General features: G+C 51.3%; 1 protein-coding gene across 1 annotated transcript in view; it reads right to left on the bottom strand.

Moving 5' to 3' along the window:
- Nucleotides 1–19861, bottom strand: part of LOC118006691 (bifunctional heparan sulfate N-deacetylase/N-sulfotransferase 1) — a 64785-nt gene that overhangs the window by 21751 nt on the left and 23173 nt on the right. The window contains exons 2-3 of the mRNA XM_034999450.1: nucleotides 12836–13732; nucleotides 2136–2630 (exon numbers count right to left, since the gene is read on the bottom strand). Coding sequence (XP_034855341.1) covers nucleotides 2136–2630; nucleotides 12836–13429 — 1089 coding nt within the window. The 5' untranslated portion in view covers nucleotides 13430–13732. The remainder of the gene's footprint in view (nucleotides 1–2135; nucleotides 2631–12835; nucleotides 13733–19861) is intronic.

The raw sequence follows: 19861 nt of genomic DNA, 5'->3' as shown, positions 1-19861 counted from the left end.
ACACCGCCCGCACTCAGCACAGAGGGCTGCTAAGACACCTGCAGGAGCCTGCTGTCAGACCACTTTGCAAACAGACAGTCCTGGCCCTCCTGGGGCCACCCCCAGCATCTCACCAGGCCAGGCACTACCTGACAGACACGCTTGCTCTATAGCTGTGTGGCCTTGGGCAAGTTACGTCACCTCTCTGAGCCTCAGTGGCCTCCTCTGTGAAATGGGACTTACGATGACAGCCGCCTCATAGGGCTGCTACGAGGATCCGCCGAGGCCATACGCAGAAAGGGCTCAGCGCAGAGGCTGGATTTGCCACGCCCTGAATAAGCAGCTGCCGTCCGACAGCTGGCACTGTCCGAGTGAACGAGGCGACATTCGTGTCTCAGAAGGGCTCAGCTGTAGCCTGTGCTCGGGATGAAGGGACGGGGAGGGAGAAAACCCCTGCCCCTTCAGACTCACAAGGGTGTTTAAGGCCAGGGGGACCCTGCCCGGCGAAGCACTGGGCAGTGTGCACGGAGCTGAGTGCGCGGAAGAGGGTGTCGCTATTACTGTTCTTCGACAGAAACAGCCCCGAACTGCTCTCATCCCTCTCGCTGTAGAAGTGGGGAAAATAAGAAGCAAGCAGGGCAACCTCAGGGCTCATGAGGGGACACGGTGAGCCTGGTAGCCTGGTCTCCCTGCGGGATCAACCCTGAACCAGTCTCAGGGACTCACCTGGACAGGCAGCCAACACTAAGGTTAGAGCAGGAGAGAGCGGAGGAGCGCCCTCAGTAGAAAACAGAGCGATCTGCTTTGTCAGAGGTAGGTTATGGCCTCAGAGCTGGAAAGCCTCAACAGGAATCATCTTAACACTTGCTTTCAACAGGACAGCCCTTGAGGAGGTGAAATCTCAGGAGCAAACACAATGCTTAAAGCAGATCCAAGCAACACAGCCCTGCCCCATGAGATGGGAGCTGGGGGGGGCTCAAAGCCTGGCCCCTCTGTAATCCACCCCCCGGGGGGTGGGGGCACCTGTAAACTTCCCATCCGCCCCTCTTGTCAGTTCACCCCTGAGGCTCAGACGTGGGAAGGGACTTGCCCACGGGTTCCGGTCAATTTAGGGTCAAATGGGTCTGGACTCCCCACACGGTGCCCGCCCTCCAGCGCCATCTGCTGTGCTCTTCTCCTCTGGCGGTGTAAGGAAGAGTAGAGTGTTCACTCCTGCCCCACGGCCTCCCTCCCAGGCCCCAGGGCCAACCCCAACAGTGACTTCAGGAGGACAGGGAACACAGCGCCCACAACCGGACTCACTTGGGAGGAAAGCACTCCTCTTAGAAGTCTCTTTTGCCATCTGAACATCAAAGCGAAGTCTGGATTTGGTGCTAATATGTTCTAACGCTTGCTAATCTCCTAAGGGAGAACGGGGTCATCAGGCAGCAAGATCTCTGTAGAATTTAATCCCCTGGTTTTGTTTTCCTTGGATCCACTGTTGTGCCTGCCCTCTATTTATGGCAACCAGCACTGATTTCCCCACTTACACTAGTGATGCCGTTTGCTTTGCAAAGAACTTTGAGTAAAATAGAGACTAGATGAAAAGCGCATTTTAAAGCTTGCTTAATGGTCTTCTCTTTAGTAGTGATGCATGTGTGTAAAATTTCATGGTCTGCAAAATGCTGTTATATACAGTTTAGTTTGGTAAACACTTTTTGAAATAAACACATGCATTCCACTATTTATACAGACCTCAGTGAAAATATGCCTGTGTATGATTCAAGCTCTAATTCTCGCTTTAAAAGTTTTGCGGGAGCTCTGGTACTGACATAAACATTTCCGAGAGTGAAAAATCACGTCTGGATTAAAGGCAGATATGTAACCCTGCAGAGCTCCCATCCCTGGGCTTCAATGACGGAGTCTCTCCCTCCACAGATATATTTCTGAGTTCCACACACCAAAATTCTTCTATATCCAATGCTCCAATATAATCTCCAGTGATACTTTTGTCTAGTAAAACAATCACTCAAGCCACCTGGCCGAGGTAGGGGGACATGCACAGCACCGGGGAGAGGCACGAAGAGAGAGCGAAGTCATGAAGGGGCACCCCAAGGTTCGAAGGTGGCGAGGCCTCGCCCAACCTGTCTGGCACCGCCCCCCCGCCCCGGCCATACCTTCACGTCCTCCACCTTCATGCGTGTGCCCTCCTTGCCCACAAAGATGTCATCGATGTCCACCAGGATGTAGCGGTCCAGAGGCAGCGAGAGGCGCTTGCCCGTGAGGAAGGCCACGGCGTCGACGAAGACGAGCTTGTGCAGCCAGAAGTTGAGGTTGTTGCCAAACAGCACGCGCTGGATGCCGTCGTGAAGGCCCAGGTCCTGGACCACGGTGGCGTGCAGCGCAGCGTGCAGGCCGGCATCCGCACCCAGGTGCGGGATGGACTCCGAGGAGCGCGTCTTGGCCAGCAGCACGGGCTCGTAGGTGGAGTGGTTTGACTGGAACACCGTCCAGTCCTCGCCGGGTAGCACGCCCTTCTCCACCTCGCTGGGCCGGGTCACGTAGAGCAGTGGGGACTTGGGGTTGATGCTGCAGTCCTTCAGGCCCAGGTTTGAGTGCAGGAACAGGGGGAAACCTTTGAGCTGCGCACTCAGCAGGCTGTTCTCGTTGGCCTGTAGCCGGGGCGGGGAGAGGGCAGCAGAGTTGTCAGATCCAGAAGCCCCAAGGGAACGCTCAACCTCAGGTGGGGACTGGTAACAGTAGTGTTAACAGTATTCTCTAAGGTTCGCAGAGGCCTTACACATCCCTGGCCCTGTGCTAACCTAGCTGCGCAGACCCCGATCCGCCTGTCCCAACAATATACCAGCAAACGCGCACCATGCGCTTACCAAAGCCAGGAACCCAGGTCACGCACTTGGCACGCAGGGATGCTGTTAATCCTCCTAATGACCCCACGACGGAGGCATCACTATCATTCGCATCTTACAGATGAGGAAACTAAGGCCCAGAGAGGTTATGTAACTTGTCCAAAATCACACAGAGAAAAGTCTAGCAGCTGCGAGCCCAGACTCTGTCATCAGACTGCCTGGCCTTGGGCAAGTTATGTAACCTCCCTGTGCCTCCGTTTCCTCTCCTGTAAAATGTTCCTCACCGGGTGGTAGAGGATGATGAGTATTCATCCCGGTAAAGTGCTCGGGACGGGGCGGCGGCATCACAGTTGCTCATTCAGTCCCCATACCAGCGTCAGGACAGAGTTCCTGTGTTATCCCACTTCATGGGGTGGGGGGAGCTGAGGCTGCCCTTGGCCACACAGGGTCAGGAGGAGCCACAGTGACCAGCCAGACCATCTGCCCCTGGGGCCCACACACCTGGCCACCAGGCTCCTCTGCCTGGCTTTCCCAACTGGCTCTTGCCACACCATCCTTTCCTCAGGAGAAATCTTAGGTGGATGCCAATGTAGAAGAGATCAGAGAGTGGGTGTCTGCTGGGCATCCCCAACCCCCCAAATGCACCTAGCACCCCGAGGCCACCCCCTCACAGGAGCCCAGCTCCCTGGGATCGGCAGACAGTACCCACAGCACCCCTTCTCCTCTTCCCTAGACGCATAGCCCCTGCTCCTTCGTACCATCCCTCCCCTTCCCAGCCACCTGATTCTGGATATGGTACAACTGGCCTTTGTCCTTGTGCCAGTTCCATTCTGTTTTCTTTGCCTGACAAACTCTTGTTCATCCTTCAAAACCCAATGCAAATACCCTCTTCTTTGCACTGGCCTCCCTGGAATCAGGTTAGAGCCTCATCTACAGCACTTTTCACCTTGGCCTCTGCATTATCAGCTCAGGGTCTCTCTCCCACCAGTCAGCCCTCTTGAAGGCAGGAGCTATATCATTTCCACCTTTGGGTCCCCAGTGCCCTAAACAGGCTTGATACCCAGGGAGAAAACACATGTTTGATGAGCTAACTGGATTTTAATTTTTTTTAATTTTTATTTATTTTTTTAATTTTATTATTTTAGTCACCTTACATCATTACTTTTTTTTTTTTAAAGATTTTATTTATTTATTTGAGAGAGAGAGAATGAGAGAGAGCACATGAGAGGGGGGAGGGGCAGAGGGAGAAGCAGACTCCCTGCCGAGCAGGGAGCCCAATGCGGGACTCAATCCTGGGACTCCAGGATCATGACCTGAGCCGAAGGCAGTCGCTTAACCAATTGAGCCACCCAGGCGCCCACATCATTACTTTTTGATATGGTGATCCATGATCCATTGTTTTCGTATAACACGCAGTGCTCCATGCAGTACGTGCCCTCCTTAATACCCATCACCGGGGTAACCAATCCCCCCTCCCCCCTCCCCTCTAAAACTCTGTTTGTTTCTCAGAGTCCATAGTCTCTCATGGTTCATCTCTCCCTCCAATTCCCCTCCCTTTTCCCTTCCTTCTCCTAATGTCCTCCATGCTATTCCTTATGTTCCACAAATAAGTGAAACCATATGATAATTGACTTTCTCTACTTGACTTATTTCACTTGCATAATCTCCTCCAGTCCCATCCATGTTGATGTAAAAGTAGGGTATTCATCCTTTCTGATGGCTGAGTAATATTCCATTGGATATATGGACCACATCTTCTTTATCCATTCATCTGGTGAAGGGCATCTCGGCTCTTTCCACAGTTTGGCTATTGTGGACATTGCTGCTATGAACATTGGGTGCATATGGCCCTTCTTTTCACTATATCTGTGTCTTTGGGGTAAATACCCAGGAGTGCAATTGCTGGGTCATAGGGTAGCTCTATTTTTAATTTTTTGAGGCACCTCCACGCTGTTTTCCAAAGTGGCTGCACTAACTTGCATTCCCACCAACAGTGCAAGAGGGTTCCCCTTTCTCCACAACCTCTCCAACATTTGTTGTTTCTTTCCCTGTCCATTTTTGCCATTCTACCCGGTGTAAGGTAGTATCTCAATGTGGTTTTGATTTGAATTTCCCTGATGGCTAATGATGATGAACATTTTTTCATGTGTCTGTTAGCCATTTGTATGTCTTCTTCAGAGAAGTGTCTTTTCATATCTTCTGCCCATGTTTTGACTTGATTGTTTGTTTTTTTGGGTGTTCAGTTTGAGAAGTTCTTTATAGATCTTGGATACCAGCCTTTTATCTATAGTGTCATTTGCAAATATCTTCTCCCATTCTGTGGGTTGCCTCTTTGTTTTGTTGACTGTTTCCTTTGCTGTGCAGAAGCTTTTTATCTTGATTAAGTCCCAAAAGTTCATTTTTGCTTTTGTTTCACTAGCTTTTGGAGATGTATCTTGAAATAAGTTGCTGTGGCCAATGTCAAAGAGGTTACTGCCTATGTTCTCCTCTAGGATTTTGATGGATTCCTGTCTCACATTGAGGTCTTTCATCCATTTTGAGTTTATCTTTGTGTATGGTGTTAGAGAATGGTCGAGCTTCATTCTTCTGCATGTGGCTGTCCAATTTTCCCAGCACCATTCATTGAAGAGACTTTTTTCCATTGCATGTTTTGTCCTGCTTTGTCGAAGATTATTTGACCATAGAGTTGAGGGTCCATATCTGGGTTCTCTATTCTGTTCCATTGGTCTATATGTCTGTTTTTGTGCCAGTACCATGATGTCTTGGTGATCACAGCTTTGTAATATAGCTTGAAATCGGGCAACGTGATGCCCCCAGCTTTTTCTTTTTCAACATTTCCTTGGCGATTCGGGGTCTTTTCTGATTCCATACAAATTTTAGGATTGTTTGTTCCAGCACTTTGAAAAACGTCATTGGAATTTTGATCGGGATGGCATTGAAGGTATAGATTGCTCTGGGTAACATAGACTATTTTAACATGTTTATTCTTCCGATCCATGAGCATGGAATATTTTTCCTTCTTTTTGTGTCTTCTTCAATTTCTTTCATGAGTGTTCTGTAGTTCCTAGAGTATAGATCCTTTACCTCTTTGGTCAGGTTTATTCTGAGGTATCTTACAGTTTTTGGTGCTATTGTAAATGGAATCAGTTCTCTAATTTCTCTTTCTACAGTTGTGTTGTTAGTGTATAAGAAAGCAACTGATTTCTGTGCATTGATTTTGTATCCTGCCACATTACTGAATTGCTGGATGAGTTCTAGTAATTTGGGGTGGAGTCTTTTGGGTTTTCCACATAAAATATCATGTCATCTGTGAAAAGAGAGAGTTTGACTTCTTCTTTGCCGATTTGAATACCTTTTATTTCTTTTTGTTGTCTGACTGCTGTTGCTAGGACTTCTAGTACTATGTTGAACAATAGTGGCGAGTGGGCATCCTTGACATGTTCCTGATCTTAAGGGAAAGGCTCTCAGCTTTTCCCCACTGAGGATGATATTCACTGTGGGTTTTTCATAGATGGATTTTATGAACTTGAGGAATGTTCCCTCTATCCCTATACTCTGGAGAGTTTTAATCAGGAAAGGATGTTGTATTTTGTCAAATGCTTTTTCTGCATCAATTGAGAGGACCATATGGTTCTTCTCCCTCCTCTTATTAATGTGATCTTATCACACTGATTGATTTTTGAATGTTGAACCACCCTTGCATCCCAGGGATAAATCCCACTTGGTCGTGGTGGATGATCCTTTTAATGTATTGTTGGATCCTATTAGCTAGGATTTTGTTGAGGATTTTGGAATCCATATTCATCAGGGATATCAGTCTGAAATTCTCCTTTTTGATGGGGTCTTTGCCTGATTTGGGGATTAGGGTAATGCTGGCCTCATAGAATGAGTTTGGAAGTTTTCCTTCTGTTTCTATTTTTTGAAACAGCTTCGGTAGAATACATATTATTTCTTCTTTGAATGTTTGGTAGAATTCCCCAGGGAATCCATCAGGCCCTGGACTCTTGTTTTTTGGGAGGTTTTTGATCACTGCTTCAATCTCGTTACTGGTTATTGGCCTATTCGGGTTGTCAACTTCTTCCTGTTTCAGTCTTGGCAGCTTATAGGTTTCCAGGAAGGCATCCATTTCATCCAGATTGCTCAGTTTTTTGGCATATAGTTGTTGATAATAATTTCTAATAATTGTTTCTATTTCCTTGGTGTTAGTTGTGATCTCTCCCCTTTCATTCATAATTTTATTAATTTGGGTCCTTTCTCTTTTCTTTTGGATAGATCTGGCCAGTGGTTTATCGATCTTATTAATTCTTTCAAAGAACCACTTCTGGTTTCATTGATCTGATCTACTGTGTTTCTGGTTTATAATTCATTGATCTCTGCTCTAATCTTAATTATTTCTCTTCTAATGCGTGACTTAGGCATTGTTTGTTGCTTTTTCTCTAGTTCTTAATTTTTTTCTTTTAAAGATTTCTTTTATTTATTTATTTGACAGAGAGAGACACAGCGAGAGAGGGAACACAAGCAGGGGGAGTGGGAGAGGGAGAAGCAGGCTTCCCGCTGAGCAGGGAGCCTGATGCGGGGCTCAATCCCAGGACCCTGGGATCATGACCTGAGCTGAAGGCAGTCACCTAACGGCTGAGCCACCCAGGCGCCCCTCTCTAGTTCTTTAAAGTGTAGAGTTAGTTGGTAAATTCGGGATTTTTCTATTTTTTTGAGTGAGGCTTGGATGGCTCTGTATTTCCCCCTTAGGACCGCCTTTGCAGTATCCCATAGGTTTTGGACCAATGTGTTTTTGTTCTCATTGATTTCCATGAATTGTTTAAGTTCTTCTTTGATTTCCTGGTTGACCCAAACATTTCTGAGCAGAGTGGTCTTTAGCTTCCAAGTGTTTGAATTTCTGCCAAATTTTTTCTTGTGATTGAGTTCCAGTTTTAAAGCATTGTGGTCTGAGAATATGCAGGGAATAATCTCAATCTTTTGGTATCAGTTGAGGCCTGATTTGTGACCTAGTATGTGGTCTATTCTGGAGAAAGTTCCATGTGTGCTCGAGAAGAATGAGTATTCTGTTGTTTTAGGGTGGAATGTTCTGTATATATCTATGAGGTCCATCTGGTCCATTGTATCATTCAAAGCTCTTGTTTCCTTGTTGATTTTCTGCTTAGATGATCTGTCTATTGCTGAGGGTAGAGTGTGGAGGTCTCATACAATTAACATATTGTTATCAATATGACTCTTTATTTTGGTTAACAGTTGGCTTATGTAGATCGCTGCTCCCATGTTGGGGGCACAGATATTTATAATTGTTAGATCTGGATTTTGATTTTTATTTGTTTTTGAGAGGGGGCGGGAGAGGGGCAGAGGGAGAGGGAGAGAGGCGGGGCTCAATCTCACGACCCTGAGATCATGACCTGAGTGGAAATCAAGAGTCAGATGCCTAACGGACTGAGCCACGAGTTAACTGGATTTTTAAAAAGAATAAAAAGGAACAGACAGATCCCTAGTACCTGGCACCTGACAGGTACTCAGTATGGGTTTCATTTGTTCATTCCACAACTATTCATTATGTTAAGTGCCAGGGATGCAGCGAGGAGAAACAGACATGGCTCCTGCCTCCATGAACCTTAAAGTCAAGCAGGGGAGAGAGACAGCAATCAAAATTACAGAGATAAATATAAAACTTCAATGGGGTGCATGCCACACAGAGCAAGTTCATCGTTCTAGAAGAGTCAATAACCGACCATAGACAGCTGGCTCAAGGAAGACTTCCCAGAGAAGGAACTTTTGAACTAAGATTTAAAGAATGCCTAAATATCAACTGGAGAAAAGCCCTAAGGAAGGAGAGGGCTCAAGGAATAGCAAGAGGCCAGCAGAGTGATCAAGAGGCAGAGGAGGAGATGAGGCATAAAGGTCAGCTGGGGCCAGACCTGGGACCCTGGAGGCTTGAAGTGGCAGGGGAAGCCATCAAAGACTCTATCAAAGGGTTTCAAACAGAGGGATGACAGGTTCCAATTTGCATTTTAAAAAAGATCCATCTGGCTGCCCAGTGGAGAATGAGTCGGGTGGGGCAAAGCAAAGGGCACCAAATGAGGGCACCCAATGAGTCTGGAGAGGCAGATAGGGGGTTACACAGGGCCACCCAGGAGAGCTGGCCAGGTGAGCACTGCACAAGGACACTCAGCTTAGGACTGAGCCATGTGCCCCAAGTGGAGCTGCCTCTGCCCAGAGGGTGTCTTTTGCTAATAGCCGCCAGGCAGGAATGCTTGTTGCTAATTCCCACAAAGGCTCTGCAGGGCTCTGGCCCAGGAAAATGCAATAAGGGACCTGCATTCACTTCTCCACGCACCAGTACCTGCCAATGCCCCACCCTGTCCTGAGCCAGCCTCCAGTGTTGAGACCCAAGGCAGAGCCCCGGCCTGAGAGGCCACCCTGCCCAGCACTGGCCAAGGATGGAAACTGTTTGGGCTACGTGGGGGCAAAGGCAGTGGGGCCCGGTGACATCTCAGGCCCTGTCCATCACCTGCTGTGGCCTGGGAGGCCACACTGGACCGCAGGCACTGGGGGATCCCATTTCAAAGCCCTGTTCCTGAGCTGACTGCCAGGTGCTGGCAGCTCAGCCAGCTACCCAGCTGGGGGACATGGAGGAAGAGGGAAAGCCAGTCGGCAATGAAAAGGAGCCAGCTGGGGAAGGGAATGGAGAGCAAGCCTCAGCATTGCACAGACTGACTCCTCCTGTAGGCCTCAGCCCACCAGAGGGGAACCCCTCCGGTTCCTCAGCACTGAGGACCCACTTAGGAGACACCAAATCTCCCAAGAGAGTCATGCAGGTAGAGGGAGGAAGGGCCCTGATCCGAGAATCAGGAGGCCTAATACAGACTCTGATAGTAACTAGCTGGATGACTTTGGGACCCCCCAGGTTCCCAAGGTATCCTTTCTGTCCGTCGGTTTGTGCTGACATGCTCACGTGTGGCTGGGCTGGAAGGCACGAGGGTGGTTGTCCATCCTCGGCCCCAACTTACTGGCCATGTTACTCCAGACAGCCATTCCACTTTGGAGCCTCAGTTTCCTCCCTGAAAACAAAGTGCCCACTTCACCGGGTGGTCGTGAGAATTACACATGATAAAGCCTACAAAGTAATGAGTTCGGTGTCTGGCACACAGTGTGTAATAAAAGTAGTTGGGTAGCCCTTGTCAGTCCCCTGCCGGGATGTGGTCAGCCCCAGGGCCCCTGGAGTCATGAGGCTGAGACACAACAACGGCAGGAAGCGGGGCTACCGATGAAGATCCGCCCCCCTCATAGGGGCGCCTATTGGTCAGAGCCACAAGACAGACAAAGGTGACCACCAGCTGTGTTTGCTGAACCCGGAGATGACAAAGCAAGATAGCTGCCATTTGTTGGGTGGCTCAGGGTGCCACCCACTGTCATCTTCAACATGACACCAGATGGGTTGAAGATCCCGCCGAAGGTCACTCTGCTTATAAATGATGGAAAGATGTGAACCAGGGCCTGGATTTTTCAGCCCCTGCTCTTACACTGATCTGGGAATCCAGCACCCATGGGAATTGGAAAGTGAGTGTCTCCAGACCTCTGGAGTCCACCAACCCTCTGGGTTTGAGAAACCCAATGCACAGCACTGACGCAGGCCTTGTGGAAAGAGCCAAAAGATGGAGTTTGACCACCAGAGGGCTCTGTTTGAGCAGAAAGTCACAGGGCCCTGCTCAAGACCAAGGAGGGTCTTATCTTAAGCAATATGGTAGGAAGAGCACGAAGACTAGAATTTCCACTGACCCCGCAGTGAGATGGTGAGCCTGTCCTTGCTCCCCGGGGCCTCATGTCCACCCTCTGTAGAGCCAAGAATTGCGGCTAGAAGGATCCAAGCTCTGGTGTGCCAACTGTGCCTGCTGCCTGGTCCGCAGAGACTACGGGAGTTCTTTGCGCTGATGTAAATTCTACTACATAAGCGGCAGTTGAGACCCTGGACTCACCACACAGTGGTTACGACTAAAGCCTCTGCAGCCAGACTGCCTGGGTTCAAATCCTGGATCTGTGCTTATTACAGAGATGAGTGGAGGCACATTTCTTCACGCTTCTTTGCCTCAGTTTCCTTTTCTCTTAAATCAGGATGATATCCACCTGCCTTAGAGGATGGCTGGTGGGTGTTAGGTGAGTTCATTCTTCACACAAAGCACAGGGACAGTGCACAGTGCTGGGCGAGCACTCAGTAAATGTCAGCCATTGCAATGTTCTTCAGGACAGAGGCTCGGAATCAAACTTAATGTAGTTCATGGCAGGGAATGGAAGAGTCCAGAACAAAAGAAAAAACAGACAACGGAGGCAGTCTGAAGTTATGCCACTGAAAAGCCATAAACCAGGCCAGCGTTTCCCAGAGGGTGCTCTGTGAAGTAAAGGGCTTTGTGATCAAGCCAGCTGGGGAACAAATCTCACCAGGTTGTTCTACTGCGGGACTTCTAAGGGCCTTCAATTTCTTGGCCCATAAAACCTTCTTTTAGTGGCAGAGCATCCTGCTGCATTAATGCGTGAAAGCACACACACTGGGAACCCCTCATCTGGACCAGGCTCCTCCCTACACCGAGCACAGGGCCCAGGGCACCAGAGGGCCCCCGAATGCCTGGGGACACATGGGCCCCCGCCAGCGGACATGGGCCCCTTCTGACCCACTCCTGCTCCTCTCCCAGCTCATGCCAAAAAAGAATCTGCTTTAGGATCTGTGCACTGTCACCTCTGCCTGGAAGGCCCTTTGCACGGAGAGCTATGTGTCTCCTGGTCTCCCTTCCTCCCAGTCACTCTGTCAAAGTGGCCATTGTATCAAAAATGGCATCAACTGCCCATACCCATCATTCCCCATGCCCTTTCCCGGCTTCATTCCTTCTTGTACTTATCACCACTTGGCACATGATGTGTCTACTTGTTCGTTGCCTGTCACCCACCCCACCCCACTGCACTGAAATGTCAGCTCCGTGACAGCAGTGACTGCACACTCCGATTACCACCGTGTCCCCAGTGCCTAGCAGAGGACCTGGAACACAGTCAGCACGTAGGACATGTTTGCTGAATGAAGAAGCAAATGACCCCAAGCACCTACCTAGTCCCTACCACCCATCTTGAAGCCAGAGCCTCTAGAGGCCCCCATCCAGCTGCTCCCCACAGACAGCTTCCCCACGACACTTTCAGCAAAGACTCTGACCCCAGCAGTAGTTCTGGGTGCCCCGTGGAGCCCAGAGCAGCTCACCTGCCCGTTGGGATTTCTTTCTCCTCTTTCCTCCAATGCACAATGGCTCTGTTCAGGAGGTGCATAAATGCCGCGGCCCACCAGAGCCAGAGGAAAGAGCACAGGATCCAGAGCCCAGACTGCCTCAATCTGAGCTCAAATCCCAGCTCTCCCACTTCCAGGCTACCTAGCCTCAGATACATAACCCTCCTAAGGCCTTGGTTTGCCCATCTGCAAAATGAGGGCACACCCCGTCCCTTAGGGAAGACTGCCATGACGTTCGAGGGGCCAAGCCTCTCCTACCTCACACCTGTTCCCGGGGCTTCCCTTAGGCAAGCGCCTGCGGTGTGCCAGGCAATGCCCCTGCCATGTGCTCCTAATAACAACTAATATTTATTTCTTTAAAGATTTTATTTATTTGAGAGCGCGCGAGAGCACAAGTGGGGGGGGGAGGGGCAGAGGAAGAAGCAGGCTCCCCGCTGAGGGGCTCGATCCCAGGACCCCGGGATCATGAACTGAGCTGAAGGCAGACGCTTAACCCACAGAGCCACCCAGGTGCCCCTCACGGCTAATACTTAAAAAGCACTTATTAGACACCAGGCACTGTGTCCTCCAAGTGCTTTACATATAGCCACTCACTTCTCCTTCACGACAATCCTAGGAGGTAGGTGCTACCACTCTACCCATTTTACAGATGAGGAAAGTCAGACACTCAGCTATGGAGTGTAGAAATGGGACTCAGACTCAGCCAGAGTATGCACTGCTTGGGGACCCCAGCTCCGCGTACCTTGAAGAAGCCGATGATGCCCACGCCGTAGGCCACACAGTACTTGTCCAACAGCTCCCGGTTCCAGGCATCCAGGTTGACATACTTGAGGATGTTCTCATAAATGATGAGGGCGAAGCGGCCACGGCCCTTGTCGGTGAGCGTGGGCATGTCCCCCTTGCCCGGTGCGATCTCCGTGCGGTACTTGAAGCGGCTGGACTCCAGGATGGCCACGACCTCCTGGCCCAGTTGGGAGTAGAGGCTCTCCACAAACACCAGCACCAGTGGGTCCGTGCGGGCGGGCGCGGCTGCCTGCATGGGCTTGAGCGGCAGCAGGCGGCTGGGGGCCACGGGGGGCGGGTCCCCACAGTCAGGCTCAGGGGCATCCGCCGAGGGCTCCAGGCCCCGCTTCCAGCCATACAGGTAGTAGGCCGAGACAAAAACGCTGAACAGGCAGAAGACGAACAGCAGGAAAAGGACCGCCTGCGGGGACACGTGCCGACACAGCCTCCGGAGGCGCGCCAGGGCGGGCATCCTGGCCCCCGAGACCTCGGCCGCCGGAGGCCCGTGTGCCCTGGCCGCCCCCAGGCCCCACGCAGGAGATGCCAGAGTCATCCACTGACCAACAATTTCACAGACGCTTAGCAAGCGCGGCCCTCGGTGGGCAGCAGGAGTGGAGGATCCGGGCCCCCGGCCCTTCCTCCCAGCCAGGGGCACAGTCCGCAGGCCGGTCGCGCTCCTTCCTTCCTCTGCGCCCCTTTATGTCACCATGGCAAACCCCCACGTGGTCCTGTGCACAGCAGAAGTGCCCCCAGGGCGTCAGGGTCTCCTGGGGGGGCTGGGCAGCGGGCCGAAGGACACTGGGCAGGCCTGGGGGCGCCACATGCCGCTCGCTCGGTGGGGCCCCCGGGGCCAAGGCTGTGGAGAGAAGAGGAGAGCCAGAGGTGAAAAGCCAGAGCGTGCGCTTTGCGGGGGGGTCCGCTGACTGTGGACACACAGGACCTGACCTCGGTGGGCCCAAGCTCAAGTACTGCTGCCCACCCTGGCTGCATGATTTCACACGAGCTTTGTAATCGCTCCGAGCCTCAGTTTCCCTACTTGTGAAACAGGGCTGCCAACAGTACCTGCCTCACAAGAGGCTCAGGGCGTAAGTCCCTAATCCTAATGTGTATAATGTGTATAATATGGTGTCTGCAACCGCGCTTGCTATTTTTTTTATAATTATCAGAGTCCAAGACCAGACCAAGCGAACTCCAGGTGCAGGAAGGACAAAGTGAACAAAATATCTGCAAGGCCTGGGAGCTAGACATGGAATTCTAAATCGCAGCTGAACACCCCAACCTCACCGTCTCCTCCTCACCCACAGTGCCTCCCCCCACCATTTCTCTCTCTCTGAATGGGCTGAGCAGCCTCATCAGGCAGCCAGAACTTAGGGTTCCTGGGTCCCCTTCAGCCCCACCATCCCCGCCCAGAGCAGGTCACCTGTATTGGTCTCCCTGGAAAGTAAATGAAGACCACACACCCACACCCACTGAACCAAGGCCCCAGTTTCCCCACCCCAGATAGCAGCCCCCAGGCCCCCATACACATGAGTGGAAGCAGCCGCTGAAAGCTAGCAGGAGAGAGATGGGGATGGGGACAGGGACAGAAGGTGTGAGGGTCTGGGCGGGCACAGCCAGGGGGTGAATAGAAGCCTCAGACCCAGACTTGGGGGTGAAGATCTTGAAAATCCCTCCCAGGCCGCAGCGTACCAGAGACCCAACAACTGCAGTTCTAGGAACTTATTATCCTAGGGGTTGTAAGAAGTGTGTACTGATTTCCCCAAAAGAATACTAATCCCAAGGCTGTTTGTAATAGCAAATGCCCAACAATAGGGGATTGTCCTTAGCAATTATGATGCAAGCATCAGAGAGAATCCCAGGCAGCCACTTACAACTTGTACAAGATGTGGAAGAAGGACATTTACTGACATAGAAATACAATTGCCACACATGTTGTTAAAGTGGAAAACATTTATAAAACAGTATGCATGGGGCGCCTGGGTGGCTCAGTCGGTTGAGCGACTGCCTTCGGCTCAGGTCATGATCCTGGAGTCCCGGGATCGAGTCCCGCATCGGGCTCTCTGCTCGGCGGGGAGTCTGCTTCTCCCTCTGACCCTCCCCCCTCTCATGTGCTCTCTCTCTCTCTCATTCTCTCTCTCAAATAAATAAATAAAATCTTTAAAAAAAAAACAAAACAGTATGCATGGTCACATTTCTGTTAAAAATTGTTATGCGTAGGGGCGCCTGGGTGGCTCAGTCGTTAGGCGTCTGCCTTCGGCTCAGGTCATGATCCCAGGGTCCTGGGATCGAGACCCGCATCGGGCTCCCTGCTCCACGGAGAGCCTGCTTCTCCCTCTCCCACTCCCCCTGCTTGTGTTCCCTCTCTCACTGTGTCTCTCTCTGTCAAATAAATAAAATATTTAAAAAAAAAAATTGTTATGCGTAAACCAGAAACTGGTACTAAATCCAAACCCAAAAAACCCCAAAATGTTAACAGTGATTATCTCCGAATGATTTTTATTTTCTTCTTTTTGTTTCCTAAATTTTCTACAACAATCATTTACTATGTTCGTGAAAATTAAAAAAAAAAAACACAAACAAATGTTTTTAAGAGATGTGCTCAGAAGCAAGAGACAGGGGTGTGAAATGAGGATATGTCTCAGACGCCACCACTGCTCCCAGTTCTGCCGATGACATGCTATGTGACCCGGAGCACAAAACCCCTCTCTGGGCTTCCTGCCTATTAGCGAGGAGCTTGGGCCAATCTCGGGGGGCTCTTCCACCTCCCATATTCTGCAATTCAGTCCCTACTATGTGCCAGCGCCCCGGGGAACCCAAGGCAGCCAAGAAAACAGGCAACTACAATGCTGGGGTGGGGGCGAGTGTGATAGTGGGGGAAGGGTATTTGAGAGAACTCGGGGGCACTGAACTCTCCTAGAGGGGGAGGATCAAGGAAGGCTTCCTGGAGGAAATGGTACCTGAACTGACCAGAAGAACATGTGTGGGTTGACCAGGGGTAGGAATGGGGAAGGGCACATGCCTCAGCTTGGAGATAAGGGACAGTGCAGAGCTTTCCAGGGACTCCTTGCAATTCTAGCTGAGAGCAGGGCAAGAGCGAACAGATTTCCTGGGCGGAGGCTGAAGGGCTGGGGTGACAGTCCTGTTTATTCCCAGGCTACAATTGCGTCCCATTTCCCCCTGATAAGGGCAGCCCTCTGCCCTGCGGCCACAGTGAGCCCTACCTCTCAGCCTCGGGGCCAAGACCAGAGCACAGTGGGTGGAGAGGTGCAGCTGCCTGGAGGATGCCCCGCCAGTCTGCCACGCCTGGGGGCACCTGGCCATTCCGGCCACCCGACAGTGTTTCCCCTGCAGGCCTGGGTGCTGTGATCACCGACCCTTGGTCAACCGCATTAACAGACTTTCAGTGTGCATGGTAATGTTGCACCGAGCAGTGTCAGGCACCTGGGGATCACAGACCCCTGGGGGAATCTAACAACACTTTCCCATAAAAAAATATGCACATATGCTGGAAAATCTTGTAACAACTTCAAGGAGTCCAGACCCCATGCCCTCAAACCCACCCGTGGACCTAAACTCTACGGTTAAGAAAGCCTTATGGTTACATGCAGACTGGAAGCAGGCAGCTTCATTCACACCCACATGCCACCTCCCAGCAGCCGTGTGACCTTGGGCAAGTTATTTAACTTCTCAGTGCTCCCAGTTTCCTAATCTGTAAAACAGCAAAGTTTGACATGCTCCCATAGTTGTGAAAATTAAATGAGTTCCGGGGCGCCTGGGTGGCTCAGTCGTTAGGCGTCTGCCTTCGGCTCAGGTCATGATCCCGGGGTCCTGGGATCGAGCCCCGCATCAGGCTCCCTGCTCCACGGGAAGCCTGCTTCTCCCTCTCCCACTCCCCCTGCTTGTGTTCCCTCTCTCACTGTCTCTGTCAAATAAATAAATAAAATATTAAAAAAAAAAAAGAACACATAGTGTATCACAGATGTAAGAGCACTCTCTCTCTCAGAAGGTCTGTGGGCTGCGAGTGGAGGGAAAAAGCCTGAAGTAGGGGCACCTGGGTGGCTCAGTCGTTAAGCGTCTGCCTTCAGCTCAGGTCATGATCCCAGGATCCTGGGATCGAGCCCTACATCGGGCTCCCTGCTCCTCAGGAAGCCTGCTTCTCCCTCTCCCACTCCCCCTGCTTGTGTTCCCTCTCTCGCTGTGTCTCTCTCTGTCAAATAAATAAAATCTTTAAAAAAAAGAAAGAAAAGAAAATTAAATGAGTTGGTATATATAAAGCACACAGCACCAAATATGGGCCAGCCACTCTCTCCGAGCACACCTGCTGCTTACTGAATCTAGGCACAGTGTGGACAAGAACTGAGCTCGCAAAGCTCCGTCAAGTCAGCTCCATGCTTCCTCTCGAGTCTCTGATAGCCAGTCCTCAGAAGCCCAAATCCCCATTTTCAGAGGCCATGGCCTTTCCCTGGAGCTGGACAGATGAGCAGGGGCAGATGGTTAGAGGCCAGGAGACCAGGGAGAAAGCCATGGCAAAGCCCAGGCCCAGGAGAGGGTAAAGGCCTCCCCTGTCCCCAGAGAAGGCCAAATACTCTGGAGTGGGGGGTGGCGGAGGGCGAGATGCTGCTTCATGAACAAAGTGCCAGCCCCCAGCGTGCTGGCAAGAGGGGCCTTCAGCACTGACCCCCACCGCAACCCCCTCGAAGGCCTGGAGCCAGCCATTCAAGACCCTCCACACCCACCTGCATTCCAGAGCCCCTGTGGCTCAAGGATGGAGAACTGGGGGGGCTTCTAATCCCCCTGCAGCCACCAAGTCCTCCAGGAGAGCTGGAGGCTGAGGCCTCGACACCCCGCCCCCCCACCCCGTTGCCCTGGGCCTGCCTGGGTCTTGCCGACATTGCCAGAGGTTTTCCTAAACTCCAGCCTCGCCCAACCAGTCACCAATCTTGGTCATGCATCTAGGCCTTTGCTAATGAAATTCCCATTGCCGGAATGCCTCCCCCTCCCCCTTGGGACACTTACTCATCCTTCAAGACCCTAGTTCCAATGTCATCACCTCTCTGAAGTCATCCCAATGCACCACCCCCTTTCCTGCCCCCAAGTCCCATTCCTCAGGCTTCTGCCGGCCCCATCCCCACTCCATAGTGTGGAACCAGAAAGCCAGGACCCTCAGGCCAAAACAGGACGCAACTGTGCGTTCTCTGGCTTGCACGGCATTTTTCTTACATTTGAGATTCGCTATCAGTATTTTAAAATCAGGAGATTTCACAAAGAAGTTAGAACTTCTAACATTTAAAAAGAGCATGTTCTGCTGACACTGGGCACTCACTCCCACAGGCCACCATCGGCCCCCACAGGCATGGACTCTCTGGTTAACACAGTCCCAAAGCCAACCTCCTTCCTTCATTTGGCTTCCTGCCCAGTCCCTGGGTGCACCGGAATGTGAGGTCCATGTAGAGTGGACTCGAGGTGTTTCCATACACAACTCTGGAGCCTCCAGATTCCCGGGCGGGGCCAGGACTTACTGACCTCTGCCGGGGCAGGCCCTGCCTGGTACCCGGCAGCTGGCACATAGAGGCCCTCCACAAATACTGATTTCGTTCCTTCTCCTTCCCCACACACCTGGGTGCCCTGAAGGGCAGGGACAAGTCTGAATCATCGTGGAAGCCCCCACTGCTCTCCCCAGGCATAGGTCCTAATTGAGTACTCAGGATATGAATGAATCATAATGAGCTATTATTACTCCCAATTTACAGATAAGGAGACTGAGGCTCCAAAGTGAAATGACTTGCCACAGTCACATAGGAAACCGCTAAGTCTTGACTCAAATAGGTTTCCTTCCTAACTGCAAATTTGGTCTTTCATTCCTCCATCGGGAGTCCCTCCAAGGGGTTTCTATAATAAAAATAATAACGACAGTGATACCATTATAATCATCATCATTGTTATTTTTACTGCTACACGTTTCAAGCACTTACCACGGGCCTGGCACTGTGTTTAGCACTTTCCCACACCTTACCTCATTTAAGCCTACTACTACTAACTACTACTAACTACTCCTGTCATTATTCACATTTCCAGTTGAGGAAAATGAGGCTCAGAGAGGTTAAGTCACTTGCCCCAAATCACACAGCTAGTCCATGCCAGAGCTGAAATTTGAACCCAGACCCCAGGAGACAGAAGCGGCTCCAGAGCCCAGCAGGGACACCTTGGCTGCGATGGGGGACAGCAGGAGGGGACCTCAGCCACTGAGGCCTCGAGCCATCAGCCAGGCTCCCACTGTGCTCTCCCAGCCCTAGGCCCAGCTCTCCCTGCCAAGGTGCTGGGGATAATGAATGAGATGCTCTGGTCGTCATGGAGATGCCATGGCAACGCCGCACTTTCGGGAAATACCACGGTAACTGTGGCCACTGCTCTGGAGTTGAAAGTCACTCCTTACCCCTCACCCCACTCCACTCCAAAATGCTCTGCTTCCCCCACAATCCTCTCTAGGACCTGGAGAGAAAGGAGGCAGAGGCGAAGGGTCTTCCAGAGACCAAGCTGTCTAGAAATCGGGACTGGGGAGAGGGTCCAGCTCTGTCCTGGATGGACAGGTAGACTCCAGGAGTGACAGCAAGAGCTCTCTGAGGCTGAGCTTCCTGTGCCTTTCCTGGGGCGGCACAGCTAATAAGCAGCTCTCATGTACTCGGGGTCTACTCTGTGCACCCGACCTCCTGCGAAGGGCTGCACATGTCATTCTGTTGCATTCCATCTGAGAGGTGGCGGCGCGCTAGCTGCTGGCCTTACGGTGAAGGGCTCCGACTGCAGCCAGCCTGCCTGGGCTTGAACCTTGCCTCCATTGTTGACCAGCCTTGGGATCTTAGAACAAATCCCTCAACCTCTCTGAGCCTCGGTTTCCCCAGGTGTAAAACAGGCTTCATACCACTTCCTATCTCACAGGGCTAAAACTCATAGAGATGATGTGTGTCAGACAGCTCGGGGCCTGGCACAC

The sequence above is a fragment of the Mirounga leonina genome, unplaced genomic scaffold, assembly GCF_011800145.1.
Source record: "Mirounga leonina isolate KUSES-001 unplaced genomic scaffold, KU_Mleo_1.0 Mir_98, whole genome shotgun sequence".
NCBI lineage: Eukaryota > Metazoa > Chordata > Mammalia > Carnivora > Phocidae > Mirounga > Mirounga leonina.
The sequence above is the reverse complement of the archived record's forward strand: the minus strand, read 5'-3'. Positions and strand labels throughout refer to the sequence as shown.